An 18,555-nucleotide genomic window follows, 5' to 3' on the forward strand; every position below is an offset into this window, starting at 1 on the left:
ACTCCCATTTTTGGATGTGCGCATTAGAATTTAGATGCAGTACAATGTGCTTAGCAAGTATGCAAAGTACATTCTAATTATTGCTAATTAGTACTCATAATTGCTTGTTAAACACCGTTATTAAAGCTGATTGGCTTGTTAAACCAATTAAGTTATGCACATTGGATTTTGGCGCAGAATGCTGGGCGCGATATATAGAATCCGGGGGAATTTGCCATGCATAAGCTTGTCTTGCACTATACACAACTGATTTTAGAATTCTATAAGTTGTACCCGTTGCTAGGCAGAACACCCATGACACGCCCATGCTGCTCCCATAAGTACGTCTCCTCATAGTTATGCACTAAGGGGTCCTTTTATTAAAGTGCACTAGTGGATTTAGTGCATGCTAGTGAATTAGTGTGTATCAGGGGCGTAGCCAGACTTCGGCGGGAGGGGGGTCCAGAGCCCGAGGTGAGGGGGCACATTTTAGCCCCCCCTGGTGCTGACGACACCCCCCCCTGCCATTGTCGACACCCCCCGCCGCCGCCAGCACCACCAACAACAACTTTGACCCCCCCCCCCCCCGACGACGACCCTCTCAACACCTGCCTGCCGTCGCCTACCTTTGCTGGCGGGGGACCCCAACCCCTGCCAGCCGAAGTCCTCTTCTTCCTTCGTTGTTTCTGAGTCTGACGTTCTGTATGTACAACGTGCAGGACGTCAGACTCACAGAAACAGAACCAAGCCTTGCGATCTGCAGGGCTTCGTTCTGTTTCTGTGAGTCTGCTGCAGGATGTCAGACTCAGAAACAAAACGAAGGAAGAAGACTTCGGCTGGTGGGGGTTGGGGTTCCCCGCCAGCAAAGGTAGCAGACGGCGACGGCGGGTTGACGGCTGGAGGGGGGGTTGAGAGGGTCGTCGGCAGGGGGTCCAGGGCCAAATCTACAGGGGCCCAGGCCCCCGTGGCCCCATAGTAGCTACGCCCCTGGTGTGTATTAAATGCCATGTAGCCCATAGGAATTCTACGGGCTATGCAGCATTTAGCGTGTGCTAAATCAGTAAGCGCACCTTAGGAAAAGAAAGGCGTGCTGAAAAATAGCCTCCTCCCCTGACTCAAAACTGAGGGACCGTGACCTATGGTGGCCAATGTCAGAGGAGTGCAAGGAAGACCGGTTTTGAAGCTAAGTACTTATTTCATGTAGTTGTGGAAAACGATTTGAACTACTTTTTCACATTACTGGAGTGTTACCAGATAAAGTATATCTCTCTGTATAAATGTGTAACCAAGTACCTTTCTACATTATAAAAGATGGCAGGCTAACAGGAGGATTTTTATGCCAGTTTTTGAGGTTTTTGCAACTTTGAGCTTCGTGAGGCTTTTTCCTCCTGTAGGAACAACTGGTTTAAAAAGTCAGACCTTAAGAGAACGCTCTGTAATCTTTTTTATATATATTGTTCCAGAAAAAGGAGGACAGATTGAGCCAGTCTGGGTTTTACTTCCATGTCTTTCAATGGAAGCAAAACCCGGACTGGATCAATGCGTCCTCCTTTTTCTGGAGCCATATGGTAACCCTACCACGAGGGCCATGCAGTAACCAGATGGTAACTCCAATTTGGCGTACGTAGGCGCCTACGTGACTTAGTAAATGGGGCCCTAAATGAAATAAAATTATTTTGAATGCACTAATCTAGTGCAGTGCTTCCTAACCCAGCCCTCGGAACACACCTCCATTGTATGCAAATTTCTCTCATGCATATTTATTACGGATATCTTGAAAACCAAACTGGCCTGAAAACTTCTGATCTAATGATATCCACGGTACCGTCATTCTCTGTATTTTGATGTATACAACTGTGCGCAAATCCTTCTTTCTCATCCTCCATCCTCTTCCCCTATCTCCACGACTTACCTGATGCACATCACCAACCCCCCCCCCCCCCCCCAATTCCAGTCCCCACCCCTCCTGAGCCCTCCCGATGGCAATCACAATCACCTTTATGTCTGGCATAAGGAGAGATTTCTACCTTTTCTTTGCTGATTGCTGTTTTCCCTACTATCTGATTGGTTTTGCAATTTGAATCATTCATACCTGCTTTGGAATCCTACAGGACAACACAAGATTCAAACCATGAACCAGGATGTTTATATAGAATATATCTAGAACCTTTTGAGAAGTACAATAACAATTTTTTTATGTATATATTTTTTATGCATTTTATACTTCTAGGAATGGTCCAGACCAACCAACAGACTGAAACAAGCAGGGAAATCAGGAGGATAAAAAAAGCAAAATATGAAGCAAATAAGTGAGTAATCTTTAGAAAACGTACCTTAATGAGAAATTAGATCCATTATCCATACTAAGCTCACCACCCATAGGTATACATACACAATGGGTGGTAGTAAGGGTCCCCCCCCCTGAAATGGCCACGTGGCAAGTGCTTTACTTGCCGCATGGCCATTTCCTATAGGAAAGCGAAACTTCCCTTTTACCAGCTGCAGTTAAAAGGGGGTTCCGGTGCGTGTGAAAAACACGCCCGACACCAGCGCAGGCCCCCTTGTGCCACAGCTTGGTAAAAGGGGCCCTAAGGTCTCTACTTGTCTGCAGAACATACTCAACTTCCCTGTGCTGCCCTGCCAATGTGTCTCAGCCCTGTTCTTGAGGAACCACCTCTGAGTTTGACAGGGTTAATCAGTCTTCTCCTTGCCTGTTCAGTTATGGGTATCTTTCCTGAATCTGCCAACAATGTACCAAATTGTGTTGGGCTTTGTGTGTGATTTTGAATTCCAGCGGCATAGGCAGGACTCGTTTCATATTTTTTGCTGGGGCACAAGGTAAACATTGGTGGGCTGCGAGCAGTTCAGATGTTGATTCTACCTCCAGTTCTCACTGGCCTGCTCCTCCACCATTGACTGGGTGGGCCCAACTCCAAAGTGAAGGAACCACTGGTCCTCTAAGCCCATTTGTGGCTATGCCCCTGATACGTTCCTGTTATCTTGTAATTGGACTGAGATTCTCAACTCATTTCGCCTAACTATCAAATAGATTTTAAATGATAAAAATAGTATTTGGTCATTTTCTCCCTAGGCCAGATATGAGCAGCTGACCATACAGTATCTCTGTAACTTAGTGCCAATCCAGTCAGTCATTCAGACGCACCCCCCTCCCCCCACTACCATCACCACTGCCATATGTCTTTTCCTTTTAGCATGTTCTGTATGATTCCTCACCATTGTTCTGACACATACATGCTATATTTTTAATGCATATAGTGTGGAAGATGGGGCACGGAGAGCCACTTTAAAAAGTAAATACAATTGGCAGTTCAAAGGTGAAGAAGACCAGTGGACAGACTATCAATATAAGGTAGGACTGAAAGGTCTGATCAAAATTTTAAAATGTGTTTCAGAAGTTGAATGATAATATGCTCTGTAGAAGCAAGAGAATAATTGGATTAAATAAATACGGGGTCCTTTTACTAAGCTGTGGTAATAAGTGGCCTTAGCACGCCCTTATGTGGGTCTTCCCAGTGTGCTAAGGCCATTTTTTCTGCAGCAGTAAAATGGCCTATTTACTAGTTTTTGTATTAATGGCCATGAGCAAATGTTGCCATTAGTGTGCAGCCATTTTTTAATAATTAGCACATGAGTACTTACCGATACCCATTTGGTAGATGGTAAGGGCTCCCTCACTATCTTTGCGCTAACTGGTTAGTGCAGGAATGCGCACTCTCCGCCCATGGCACTCTCCCTCAAAAAAAAAATTGGTTACAGTTTATTAGACTTGACGAACCCTTTTAGGTGTACAATACAAAACTCACTCCACATAAATCAGAAAAGAACGCCATTTGGACAGAGAGTATGAAACTAAAACCACACAGCAAATAGAAAGAGACAATCCAGCAGACCTACAAAGCAGACAGTGGAGCTCAAATGCCACCCTCCCCAGAACACTCAATCCCATCACCAGAGGCCTCCAAAAAAATGGGTTTTCAAGGCAGACTTAAATTTGAAAGACTCCTCGTCACATGCACACATTTCAGAGTTGCCGCAGGACATCTGGGGGCAACCTCCATTTTAAGCTGTGTTAGGCACAGGTTAGCACCTAACATAGGGGTCCTTTTACAAAGCAGCGGTAAGCCCAACGCAGGCTTACCGCTTGCTAAAAGGGAAGTATTGCTGGGCTACCGCAGCAGCCCAGCGGTAGTTCCCCCCCCCCAGTGCATGTCATATCCTGCGCTACAAAAATATTTTTACATTTGTAGCAGCAGTGTGTACCTGGCGGTAATCAGGCAGTGCCACGTGCTGCCCGGTTACCGCCAGGTTAGTGCGGGAGCCCTTACCACCACCTTAGTGGGTGGCACTAAGTGCTCCCCTCCGAACTGGCTGTGTGGCAGTTGCCGCACGGCCATTTCCTGAAAAAAAAGAAAGAACTGCCTTTTACCTGCTGTGATAAAATGGGGCTTCGGTGCACATCAAAAACACGTGCCGATGCCAGCGCAGGCCCCCTTTTGCCGCAGCTTTGTAAAAGGACCCCATAGCTTAATAAAGGGACCTATACAACAAGTGACTGCCAGTACGCTTCCGGCTTCTCCTACATAAGCGCAATACTATGGAATGGCCTCCCAAAAGCTGTGAAAACAATACACAACCACCTGAACTTCAGGAAATCACTAAAAACCAACCTCTTCAAAACGGCCTACCCCAACGACCCCACGTAAACCTCCCACCCAGCAACACAACAAGACTAGAATCGTATTGGACAACACGCAATCTTCATCTCTTCCGACCCTCCAATTATAACTTATACGATCACTATAGAACCTTGTATCTGTTATCAACCAACTGGGCAAGCGCCTTTGACGGTTCTATGTAAGCCATATTGAACCTGCAAACAGGTGGGAAAATGTGGGGTACAAATGCAATAAAATAAATAAAGTTATTTGTTTATTCATGTATTTATTATCCTGCCCAACTAAAAGGCCCTTGTACAAAAACATAGCAAACGCTAACAGAATTAGCACACACTAGGGATTGTATTCAGTAAACAGCGTCCAAATTGAGTGCCAACAAAATCTGTGGTAAGCACCATTCTATAAATGGCACTCCGAGTTGGGCACCATTTATAGAATAGCATGAAGTGCCAAGATCCACACCCGAAATGAAACCTGGTGTAAAATCCTGGCACATAAGTTAGTCACGGATCCCACAAATTCTATAACATTGCACGCATCATTAAGTGAAAGCCGCTGACCTGCCCATGCCCCTCCCATGCCCACAACCCTTTTCAGTTGCATGCTAAATGATTTGCATGTGCATTTTTATAGAATAGCGCTAAGCAAGATGCGTGCGCTAATCCTAATCAAAGCCAATTAACTGCTATAACTGGTTGTTAGTACCCAATTATTGCTAGTTAGCAGCTTGTTATTCCATTAAAATGCATGCACAAATTGGGCATGCATCCAAATTTGCATGCACAATTTTGGGCACCCTATATAAAATCTGGAGGTAAATGCGAAAAGGCCCATAGGTATAAAATGGGCTAATTCCATTAGTGCGCACTAAGCTTTAGTAAAAAGACCCCTAAAATTCTAAGCAGACAACAATAAAAACATGCATAAAATCATTAAAAACAACAACAAAACAATTAATAATACAAAATTCCAAATACATAGAGCAAACCAAATAAAACATGAAAGGATATTCAATAACCCTGTGATACACCTTTCTTAAGTACTTCTTTGACTGTTGATCAGAAATACCTGGGCAAGTCACTTAACCCTCCGTTACCCCAGGTACAACAGTAGTACAATGTACTACTTCGATTGTGAGCCCACTAGGGACAGACCCAGTACCTGTAAAATGGAATGGTAAACCAATTAGGTCTAATTGATATACAAATTCTTGAATGAATGAATGAAATACCAATGCCCGTAGCTGACTTGCAATAACAAGGACTACAAAGATCTTATTTTGGTAGCCACCTTTGAAATGCCTGTAGAAACAAATGGGTTTTCAAAAGTTTTCTGAAGGCTAAAAAGTTGGTAGCCTTTCTGATTTCATAAGGCAAAGCTTTCCACAATATTGGTCCTGCTACATAAAAATTAGATCGGTATTGCTCTAACCGAACTTGTTTAAATTAAGAATCTGTACAAGCAGCTTAACCATAAATGCTCTTTGTGGATGATATATTCATAAGGGAGAAGAAAAAGGCAATGGAATAGTCATTCAATGCAAAATTAACCAAAGAAAGTATTTGAAACTGAGTACACCAAAAACACAGGTAACCAATGCAAATTAATAAGTGAAGGAGAAATATGCCCAGGACGTGATGCTCCCATTAACAATCAGGCAGGTTAATCGCTTCAGTAAAACTGCATAAAAGTCTGTCCTGCCTTTGGGGGTCTTTTAGTATGTCGCAGTAGTGTTTTTAGCTCACAGTACTACTACTACTACTATTTAGCATTTCTATAGCGCTACAAGGCGTACGCAGCGCTGCACAAACATAGAAGAAAGACAGTCCCTGCTCAAAGAGCTTACAATCTAATAGACAAAAAATAAAGTAAGCAAATCAAATCAATTAATGTGTATAGGAAGGAGGAGAGGAGGGTAGGTGGAGGCGAGTGGTTACAAGTGGTTACGAGTCAAAAGCAATGTTAAAGAGGTGGGCTTTCAGTCTAGATTTAAAGGTGGCCAAGGATGGGGCAAGACGTAGGGGCTCAGGAAGTTTATTCCAGGCGTAGGGTGCAGCGAGACAGTAGAAATCAGCTGGCAGTAAACGCCGAGACGCCCATTATATAACTCATAGCCGATTAAGTGCTGAATATCACACTTAACTGACTATATGTTAACCAGCTCCATAAACGCAGAAATTCAACGCCGGTGCCTGGACATAGCCTAGTATTGAATCTCCATGTTTAGCACCAGCAACTGTCAACAAAACGTCGATTGCTACCAGCTGAATATCGACTTCAATGTCAGAGGATAATGCAGAACAGACATAAGAGGAGTGAAGAAAAAAGGAAAGGTAATTTGAAAAACATGGAAGAACGATGAATAATGTAGAAATTGTTTTGATGCAAAAAAAAAAACCCTATCAAATTATGCATGTGGATCATAAAAAATCTCATTAGCTATATATTGAAAAGGACCGTGTATTAGAACAATACTGCTGCAGACCATAGAGAAAATTTTACATTAGTAAGAGTTTACAGAGCTCTCCTTATTTAACAGGATAACAAGAACATAAGACCTAGCTCTAGACAATTTCGGACAGTGGCAAGCTGGTGTCGTCTGCTATTTTGAATTTGGCCAAAGATCCCTGCAGCACATCTCTAACAGGGGCAACCCTCTGGCATGTGATGTACTGGGGTCTCGCCAGAGATCCTTCTAGGTCAGTGTCTCCTCCTTGACTGCAATAAGCAGTGGGTGTGTCCTATAAATACCTGATAGTTTTAATTGATTGCCATCATGCTGTTTTAATGCCTTTGGTCTCATAATGTATTTAGGTCTTTAAAGCATCTAACTAAGCTGGAAATTTAGAAAGAGTAAGGCAGCTTATTGTCACCGTTTGCTTTTCTAGAATGCTCGTGGCGTAAAGTGTTCTGTTAGCAGTGCTGATATTGAACAGAATTATCAGCAGAACCCTCAGGGATCTATGGGCTTTTCCACGGGTCATTTCGCCTACATCCTGGACTTCGCACGTAAGAATATCTTTCTATAATAATGAATTTTTTTACAAGCTTTAGTCCCAAATCTAAGCGGCAGTTTTATAAAGTGGTGCCTAAATTAAGGCCTACCTCAAAAACCCACAGTGTAGTAACTAATGAATCAATATACTATAAAAATGGCACATAAAATTATCAAAAACTATACATACAGATATGTGCTCATAGATAATAGAGGTACCATCATAAATCCTGAAAGATTCTCTTTACTCCCAACAGGGAACCCCGTTCATAAGCTTTAATCATTGCACATATCTATGTAGCAATATTTTCCACTTTAATATGTTTAAACGATTTCAACTATTGAACTTAAAAAAATGTTTTTATCTGAAAAAAAACTCCTTTTCAAAGAAGTAAATTTTTTAAGTACAATAGTTATCAGTCACTCTATGTTAGGGTTACCATACGTCCGGATTTACCCGGACATGTCCTCTTTTTGAGGACATGTCCGGGCGTCCGGACAGATTTGGCCAGCCTGCCTGTTTGTCCGGATTTCTGGACAAACGGGCTGGCTGGCGGAGGCGGGAGCGGAAGTGGGCGCGGGACTCCCTTCCCCTCCCCTTACGCTACTATCCCTGGTGGTCTAGTGGTACTTCTTCGTCTTCGGGGCAGGAAAGAGCCCCCTCTTTCCTGCCCGGAGCACTGCTGCTAGCTGCCCTACATACTGTGAATCCGGCTCTCGGCGTTTCAAAATGGCCACCGAGAGTTGAAGCAGCCTCGCGAGACTTCAACTCTCGGTGGCCATTTTGAAACGCCGAGAGCCGGACTCACACAGGATGCAGCAGGGCAGCTAGCAGCAGCGCTCCGGGCAGGAAAGAGGGGGCTCTTTCCTGCCCCGAAGAGCGAAGAGGTACCTCTAGACCACCAGGGATAGTAGCGTAAGGGGAGGGAAGGTGATGGGGGGAAGAGGGGGCGATAGCGTGAAAGGGGTGGGGCGAGGGCGTGGAATGGGGGCGGGGCAAGGGCATGGAATGGGGCAGGGCAAGTGTCCTCTTTTTATGAGGACGAAAAATGGTAACCCTACCCTATGTATTAAAGGCTTGGGAGGAGAGCCAGGCTTTTACCTGCTTTCTGAAGTAGAGGTAGTCTCAAGAGATACATAGGCCCTCTGGAGGCTATTCCTGAGAAGGCTTGCTGGTGGGTATCACATCTTACAATTTTTGTTGACGAGGGTACAGATAGTGATGATCCTTGAGAGGATCTTAGAGGTCTCAAAGGTGTGTAGAGGGCTAACTTATTCTTTAAGTACTCTGTCTCATTTTTGGTTTAGGGTTTATGCACATAAATGGCAATTTCTGGCATCATTTATGCACATATGTGATGCTATTCTATAATGCTATGCACACGATTGATGCCTAAATGTAGCCTCATTTGTAGAAATGAGTTAACACCTTTTAGGGCACCTAGTGGTGAACCCTGTATTCAGGAAATAAGCTGAGATATGATTGCAGGATTCACTTCTGCTACTGTGTGACCTGCATTAATGTCGTCAGATCACTCATGGTAACCTACCAGTTAGGACATGTGCAACGATCTGAAACCAGATGAGAAATGTCAATATTTTCTGTGTCATTCCATGTTGTTTTGAAAATAAAACTGCATGCTTTTAATGTGTATTACTTATAAATAAAATGCACAGAATGATTTTAGTGTATGCTATCTGCAAATAGAGTGCATTAATAACAAAAAATGACATATAGCTAACATGCAATTAAATTTAAAAACAACATAAAAGAAAATAAAAGAAATTAAATAATGAAAAATTGTCTTGTATGCACACCACTAATATTCACTAATCTAGTGCAGTGCTTCTCAACCCAGTCTTCGGGACACACCTCCATTGTATGCAAATCTCTTTCATGCATATTATCAGTACATTTTTTTCTAGCGAAAAAGGTGCTGATACTCAAATGACAGGCCACCTTTCAGGGGTGGGGTCATCACTGAGGGATCCACCCCACAATAGCTAGGCTCCCTGCAACCAGTCACAGAATCTATGACAAGGCAGAATTAGTGTGTAGAGCTTGAATTCTTTCATTAAAACTTGGAGACCATTGGTCAATTTTAGCAGACATTGGAAAAGGTGCCGGTACTCAGTAGCCCCAAGTGCCCCCTCAAAAATAGCCCTGTTCATTATACATATCTTGAAAACCAAACTGGCCTGGTGTGTCCCATGGACTGGATTGAAAACCTCTGATCTAATGATATCCACAGTATTGCCATGCTGTGTATTTTGATGTATGTAATTGTGTGCAATCCTTTTTTCTCATTCTGCACCTTCTTCATCTATCTCTACTACATGATGCACATCACCACAATCCCCCTATTTCAGTCCCCCTCTCCCCCTTCCCGACCAGGATATTTATATAGAATATATAGGACTCAACACGGGCCATGTTTTGGCCTAACAGGCCTGCCTCAGGAGTCTTCTCAAAGTTGTTATGAGGAGCTTTTTTGGTTGAGTTCCTATTTACAACTAAATTCTTCGGCGAGGCATGGCTTCTGCCGAGAGTAGGTCAAGTAATCAGTACGATCTTTGTTTTGTTCTAAAGGCTGCAAGTTACTCTACCGTGGAAATATCCTTTAGAAGACTCCTGAGGCAGGCCCGTTAAGCCGAAACATGGGCCGTGTCGAGTCTTGGATGTTGAACAACAAATTGTTAGCCATTTGGAACATCGTCTGATCATTTGTTTTAGTCACCTTTGCTATGTTTGGTGTGTCTTTGCGACTGCGAGGGCTTCTGTTTGTCTATATTATGTCAGCATAGAATATCTAGAATATATTGAGAAGTACAAATAACATTCTTTTCAGAATATATTTTTTGTATATTTTATACCTCTAGGAATGGTCCAGACCAACCAACAGACTGGAACAAGCAGGGAAATCAGGAGGATAAAAAAAGCAAAATATGCAGCAAATAAGTGAGTAATGAGTTCTCTTTAGAAAGTGCACCTTAATGACTACTACTACTTATCATTTCTATAGCGCTACTAGACGTACGCAGCGCTGTACACTTGAACATGAAGAGATAATCCCTGCTCGACAGAGTTTATAATCTAATTAGAAATTAGATCCATTATCCATACTAAGCTCACCACCCATAGAGCTATACATATAGCAGCAGTATACAGCTGCTGTATTTACAACTAAGTGGTTTAATCCTTTTGTGCCCATAATATTTTGATACCTATAGTGCTTAACTTATTTCAGTTGCCATATGACAAGGGGCATCAACGGGCTAACTTAGGCAGCTTTTTTACAGACCTGAATTAAATCACTTAGCTATAGAGATTGTATTTTTATTTTATTACACTTTATTTTCCCTAAGCTTTCTCATTTGACTTGAAAGCCAAACCTTAAGTTTTTACCTTAAAACTCACCTAATTATTTGGCTTCAGTTTGCACCCTGAAATATGATATACATCGTTTATTGCTGCACAAAAGTTGTGCAATACAAGTAGCAGATTTGAGAGGAATGGGAACAACCTTTTCTCTAGAAATTACAAATGAAAGATTCTATGGCATGGTTGGAAAGAATGGGCTAAGACCCACTGAGAGGCTAAAATGCTGCAAGAACAACCAGATGTAGTTTTTTTCAGCAGTGGCATAGCCATGGGTGGGCCCGGGTGGGCATGGGCCCATACAGTTTGGGCTCAGGCCCACCCAAAATTCTGGCTTCTTTGTTATGACTGGCAGGGATCCCCAAGCCCTGTCAGCTGGAAAAAGTCCTTCAGAGGCAAAAACAGGTTATGTCCCTGCTTGCTGCAGCTGGTGGCACTGTCCATGCATTGCAGCCGCACCCCCCCCCCCCCCCCTTGCACATGCTTGGTTCAGTTTTTGTGTATACGTGAAAACTGAGCATTTGCAGGAGAGAAGAGGCCAGTGCAGCAGCAGGAGCAGGTGGATAGTGCCACTGACTGCAGCAACTAGGGGATTGATGTGTTCTGGCCGCTGGAAGAACTTACCAGCTGGTGGGGCTTAGGGATCCCTACCAGCTCAGATATTTTATTTGTTGGGGGTCGCTGGTGCAGAGGCAGGGGTGGGGGCCGAAAGCACAGGGGGAGGGGAAATTGTGTGCCCACCCACTTTGGGCTCATGCCCACCCAAAATACCATGTCTGTTTTTCAGGCATATGTCAGTGTGAGCTTGAACTAGAAATGATCTGATCCAGACTTCTGATTTGTCTAACAAATGTCTCACTACTCCACCCTGAGGCTCATTTTTGAATTGCAATCTTTTAAAATGAATCAGAGGGTACAGATGCCAGCTCAGTTGATAGTAATGTGCTTTAAAGAGCACTTTTACTAAACTGCATTAGATACTTAACATGCAGTTTACCATGTGGTAACTTCTAGCACACAATCATGTAATGGTACTTTGTGGTATTTTTGCACTTAGCGCATGGTAAACCGTGCATAAGTGTTTTTTGTGTTAAGGGGTGGAGAATGAGCAATTAGTGCACTGCAAATAATGAAAGTTAATTACCATTTTTGCAAGTAGCAGAGGACCACTTACTGGGACTAGGGGGCATGCGATGAAGCTACAATGTAGTAAATTTAAAACGAATGGGAGAAAATCTTTCTTCACTCAACGTATAATTAAACTCTGGAATTTGTTGCCAGAGAATGTGGTAAAGGCGGTTAGCTTAGCGGAGTTTTAAAAAAAGGTTTGGACGGCTTCCTAAAGGAAAAGTCCATAGACCATTATTAAATGGACTTGGAGAAAATCCACTATTTCTGGGATAAGCAGTATAGAATGATTTGTACTTTTTTGGGATCTTGCCAGGTATTTGTGACCTGGATTGGCCACTGTTGGAAACAGGATGCTGGGCTTGATGGACCTTTGGTCTTTCCCAGTATGGCAATACTTATGTACTTATGCCTTTTATATAGGAGGCACTTAGTGCTTCTGTGTGAACTCCAAGAACAGTATCTGCAAATTTAACACAGCAACCACAACAGAAAATGCTGGGAACACCTTCAATGGTTGCCATGTTAACTGTTCAGCTACCGCACAGTAAAGTCCGGCATTAAGCTGCAGTAGCTGCAGATTTTACTGCAGCTTAGTAAAAGGGCCCCTTAGGAACTGGGTTTCATTCTCAGGCCAGGTTTTTGTTCCCCAGTCTGGGCTGGGTGTGCTTCATACATTACCCCTGGATGGGAGAGCGTCCCAGTCGTCATGCAATGGTGACACCTAGTAGCTGAATCCAAGGGTCCAGATTAGTTGGGTTCTGTTATGTGGTTCCTGGCTGGGCTGAGATTGCCAGAATGAAAAAACTCTGGACTATTAAAAGTGAAGGATCATAGCACCATAGTCTAATACAAGTTGGTCCAAACAGGAGCAGAGCCACAAAACACATGTATACAAAATTTTCCATAAATCACATCCATTCTAACTCATTTTTTCCCATGCCAATGAGTGTCGGTGTTGCCTATTCACAGTTAAGATTTTTGAAATTCCACCAAATATCAGTATTCTGGTCTATAAATGCATTTTCTGCTTGCTATTTCAAGTGCTCTAGGTATCAATGATAATCAACAGAGAACACCATTAAACAGTGGATTAATTTGGCAGTTTCTGGGAGAAGAAAATAGATGGACAGAATACCAACGACAGGTAGATATATGCACAGTCAAAAGATGTTGTAAGTTCATTCAAAGCCTACTTTCTGGCTTATTTTCGAAAGAGAAGGGTGCCCATCTTTCGACACAAATTGGGAGATGGGCGACCTTCTCCCAGGGTCGCCCAAATCGGCATAATCGAAAGCCGATTTTGGGCATCCTCAACTGCTTTCTGTCACGGGGATGACCAAAGCTCATGGGGTTGTGTTGGAAGCGTAGCAAAGGCGGGACTGGGGTGTGCCTATCACGTGGGCGTCCTCGACGATAATGGAAAAAAGAAGGGCGTCCCTGATGAGCACTTGGGCGACTTTACTTTGTCCATTTTTTGTTACGACCAAGCCTCAAAAAGGTGCCCAAACTGACCAGATGACCACCGGAGGGAATCGGGGATGACCTCCCCTTACTCCCCCAGTGGTCACTAACCCCCTCCCACCCTAAAAAAAAAAACAACTTTTAAAATATTTTTTGCCAGCCTCAAATGTCATGCCCAGCTCCATGACAGCAATATACAGGTCCCTGGAGCAGTTTTAGTGGGTGCAGTGCACTTCAGGCAGGCGGGCCAAGGCCCATCCCCCCCTACCTGTTACACTTGTGGTGGTAAATGTGAGCCCTTCAAAACCCACCAAAAACCCACTGTACCCACATGTAGGTGCCCCCCTTCACCCCTTAGGGCTATGGTAATGGTGTACAGTTGTGGGGAGTGGGTTTTGGGGGGATTGGGGGGCTCAGCACACAAGGTAAGGGAGCTATGCACCTGGGTGCAATTTGTGAAGTCCACTGCAGTGCCCCCTAGGGTGCCCGGTTGGTGTCTTGGCATGTCAGGGTGACCAGTGCACTACAAATGCTGGCTCCTCCCACAACCAAATGGCTTGGATTTGGTCGTTTCTGAGATGGGCGTCCTCGGTTTCCATTATCGCCAAAAATCGGGGACGACCATCTCTAAGGTCGACCTAAATTTCTCAATTTGGGCATCCTCAACCACATTATCGAAACGAAAGATGGACACCCATCTTGTTTCAATAATACAGGTTTCCCCGCCCCTTCGCCGGGACATCCTGCGACGATGTCCTCAGGAAAACTTGGGCGCCCCTTTCGATTATGCCCCTCTTTATGTCCTCAGTAAAGAAAGTTTGAGCAGTCACGGGCAGAATTTACACTTTTTCACCTAGGGGGCTTAATAAAATATGATAAAGTTTTGCACTTATGTCATATTAAATTAAAATTTTAATGCACAGTAAGTCAAAACTAGATGTTGGGGGCAGTCCCATCATGTTCACATGCATTTAGGAGGGGGGAATTCAATAAATGGTACCAAACCTTGGGTGCTGAAAAAATTGAACACTAAGCACTATTCAATAAAGGGCACATGCCGTACAGAATAGCATTTAGGTCAGATCCCACGCCTAACTTTTGGTTGCTGGACTTACTCCTGCTGAAACCTAGTGTAAACGCTGGCACCCAAGTTAGGCAGTATTCTGTAATTCCGTGGACAACTCCCTCCTGACATGCCCACGGTCTTACCCGCTTTTGAGGTACGCACCATGGGAGTTAGGTACCGTGCCTTATAGAATAGCGCGCATCCAGATGCCAATTAACATCAATAATTGGTTGTTATCACCCAGTTATTGATGGTTCAGAGCTCATTATCCAATTGCAGGCATATCTTGGAAGTGCACCCAAAATTGGTCACATAACTTTGGGCACCATATACAGAATCTGGGGGTTACTGTACAGAAAATTACTTTACCATGAGTATGTGTGCTGACAATTAATGCAGGTGCACTGACATTTCACATGCAGCAAGTGCAAAATGGTTTAGGAAGTAGTAAATGCACTCGTGCTAATTGCACAGGTGAAAGCGCATGGCAAAGTACCATGCACTAAATTCAATGCACTGTCCATGCCCATGAATTAGCTGCCATGCCAGTTACCATGCTCGTGCGCTAATGGCGCATGCTAATTCCCCTGCTAATTTCTCAGCGCGCTCTAGTAAACAGGCCCCTTAGTTTCAGTTCAGTTTCACCAGGATTGTCATGGAGTGAGAACTATTACGTTACCAGAACAAAGCTTGTGTTGATGGACCTTGACTATTTTCCAAATTACCCAGCAACTATATATATACAGGGTTTAATTTATGCCTGAACAGGCATTGGTCCACAGAGATAGCTCCCATTCTTATGTTTTGGCTGTGATCAAGGTGTGGTATTCTGTTTGCATGTAGTCTGTGTAGAGATTTGTAGCAGTCCCGCTTGTTCTGTTTGATCAGTAGTAAGTGTATTTCTATGACCAGTGTAATATCTGGAGTGCTGGCTATTTAGATGTAGGGTTCTTGCTTTTTGAATGATAGTAATTAGTGCTACTTTTGTATGACAGGTTTGCAACAACATGTACATTGAGTTGGGATTTTTTTTAAATCAGGTTTTGTATTTCACAGTGTGCCTGGTAGTGGACAGGTTTATATTGCGATTGCTCAAATGAAATTAGAATCAAAATATTTTTTTTTGTATGATGACTTCCAAGGAGAAATTAAGCCATCTATCTATCTATCTAGTTAGTCATTATTTTAATCCTCTCACCAGTGTTAGTCTGTTAACCAAATTGTAATTTTTATGTTAAACTGTACCTGCTGTACTTTGCCTTGAGTGAATCTCTTCATAAAGGCAGTTAATAAATCTAAATAAATAATGTAAAAATGACAAGATATCAACTCTGGTCAAATAATCTGGAAAGGAAATGGTAATACGTGCCAAGATTTCACAATGCAGGGTTATCTTAATTTTTACTTTTCTCACAGGGTCAGAGTGATTGTGGTATCCGTGACTTTTAGAATTTTGACTGTAGAAATTTTAGAGCAGTTTGTGAAAACTCCCAGTCTCGTATCACAGCCTAGAAAAAGTGCTTTGTGCTCAGTAGGGAGAAAAATGTGGCTTAATTGCCAATTTTCACTTTAATGTACTTTAAGAACACTCCTCACCAGAAACAGCTCAAGGTACAATATAAACCAATAAATATATGAAATTTCAACATTAATATACAGTCTTAAACATCTCAAAACAAGAAAAAATAAACCCTTTCTTCCTTTCCCCTTTTTTCTCTATTAAACTTTTATCTCTGCTTTCCAAAGACATGTTTCCATCTATGTGTCATATAACCACATTTCCAAGAGATATTAGCTGCTCTATGGGGTTTTTTTTTAATCTATGATGTAATCACATTCGAAAAAACAGGCCTTCTTAATTCCTTGTGGAATTTCTTGCTTTATTTTTAAAACTCCAGTTAATTTACTTCATCTCCACAGTATTCCTAATTGTCCAGCTTCTGATGCTTAGGGCCAGATTCTAGATATGGCGCCTAAAAAAAACTGCACGGTAACCATTTCCACTTAGGCATAGTCTATAAACCTTGTCTAGATTTAGGCATAGTTTATAGAATACGCCTAGGCAGAATTCATAGTGTCCTAAATCTACGTGCATCCATTTACACCAATGAAAATGTGGCATAAATCCCGGCATATAGATTTACTCACACTGACACATATTCTATAACTGTGCTTGTAAATTTCAGAACACCCACAAAATGCCCATTTCTCCACCCATAATCACACCCATTTTTACCTGCGTACCTTAGAATTTAGGCACACTGCTTTACGGAATACACTTAGCATGTTGTGTGCTTAAATTTAAGCCACATTGAGCCTGCAAATAGGTGTGAAAATGTGGGATACAAGTGTAATAAATAAATAAATTGTAATTATTGCCAATTAGTGCTCATTATTGCTTGGTAAGTGCTGTTAAAAACCACTGATTAGCTTAAGCCAATTAAGTTACGTGCATAGTTACAGAATCTGCCTAGATTTCAGCACAAATCTCTCTAGGCCCTCTATATAGAATCGAGCAGTTAATGCTTCCTTTTACTTCACTGAGTATTCAACTCCTCTCTCCTTTTTCCTAGTTGGGATGTTCAGTTACCAGTGCAGATATAGAACAGAGCTATCAGAGCAACCCTCAGGGATCAATGACCTTTTCAGCAGGACCCTTCACCTATCAGTTGGACTTTTCAGGTACAATTTCACAATACAAGTTTTTCTTCATTTATAAAGAACCACTGTACAAGTCTTTGACCAGATGAGTTAATGTTGATGTATTCTATTCATATAAAATCACCAGTTCCTAAAGTTGCTATTCTGGAGAAAATCTCTTTAGAGCAGGACTTATCAATATTAGAAATATTTCTCTCTAACCCAATATAGCATATACTATATTCTTTCCACAGAGTGTTTTTAGACATTCTTGTTTTTAAACCTTCCATGTTTATTCAAACACGCGTGGGATAAACATAAAGGAATCCTGTTCAGAAGGAATGGATCCTAAGGAGCTTAGCCGAGATTGGGTGGCAGAGCTGGTGGCAGGAGGCGGGGATAGTGCTGGGCAGACTTATACAGTCTGTGCCAGAACTGGTGGTGGGAGGCGGGGCTGGTGTTTGGGAGGCGGGGATAGTGCTGGGCAGACTTACACGGTCTGTGCCCTGAAAAGGACAGGTACAAATCAAGGTAAGGTATAAACAAAAAGTAGCACATATGAGTTTATCTTGTAGGGCAGACTGGATGGACCATGCAGGTCTTTTTCTGCTGTCATTTACTATGTTATTGAAAATTATTTTTTCTACAAAGAAAATTCAAACATGTATAACAGTACAACCATCACTAAGGAGCAATAGTACAAACTAAAACCCCCCAACCCACCCCTCCCTATTACAAAACAAGAAAGACCCCACTATAATACCAAAAGGACTCCCACAGGCACTCTGCAATGAGAGTCAAGCACCTACCCAATGAGGAAGATTTACACTATATTGGGAGGGAGGGATTTGGGAGGTGGTGTGGGGGTAAACAGAGCAGATAAGTGAGACCATTCCTCCTGGTCTGGCAGGGCCACCGACAAAGCCGGGCCCAGGGTAACCCCCCCCCCCCCCCCTGCATTTGCAGGCCCACTTACTTGCTTGTCTCCTGCTCCTCTGTGCCGGGAGCACATTAACTCTGCTCTGCCGGCCACAGGTCTTTCTTCCTGCCATGTCTCCTCCCACATTTGTGGAAACAGAAAGTACGTGACACAGGAGGCGGGATGAGGCAGGAAGAAGGACCTGTGGCCGGCAGAGCAGAGTTAATGTGATAACCTGGCTCTGCGGCACACAGGAGCAGGAGACCCTGTGAACTGGATTAAAGCATC

The 18,555-nt window shown here is 43.0% G+C and overlaps 1 protein-coding gene across 1 annotated transcript in view; it reads left to right on the forward strand.

Annotated features, from left to right (window-relative positions):
• The window catches only part of LOC115478011, a 55,153-nt gene that overhangs the window by 34,496 nt on the left and 2,102 nt on the right, over positions 1 to 18,555 (forward strand). Inside the window, exons 10-15 of the mRNA XM_030215195.1 lie at positions 2,210 to 2,288; positions 3,256 to 3,349; positions 7,565 to 7,685; positions 10,552 to 10,630; positions 13,223 to 13,325; positions 17,282 to 17,390. Coding sequence (XP_030071055.1) covers positions 2,210 to 2,288; positions 3,256 to 3,349; positions 7,565 to 7,685; positions 10,552 to 10,630; positions 13,223 to 13,325; positions 17,282 to 17,390 — 585 coding nt within the window. The remainder of the gene's footprint in view (positions 1 to 2,209; positions 2,289 to 3,255; positions 3,350 to 7,564; positions 7,686 to 10,551; positions 10,631 to 13,222; positions 13,326 to 17,281; positions 17,391 to 18,555) is intronic.

The sequence above is a fragment of the Microcaecilia unicolor genome, chromosome 9 (genome assembly GCF_901765095.1).
Source record: "Microcaecilia unicolor chromosome 9, aMicUni1.1, whole genome shotgun sequence".
NCBI classification, from domain to species: Eukaryota; Metazoa; Chordata; class Amphibia; order Gymnophiona; family Siphonopidae; genus Microcaecilia; species Microcaecilia unicolor.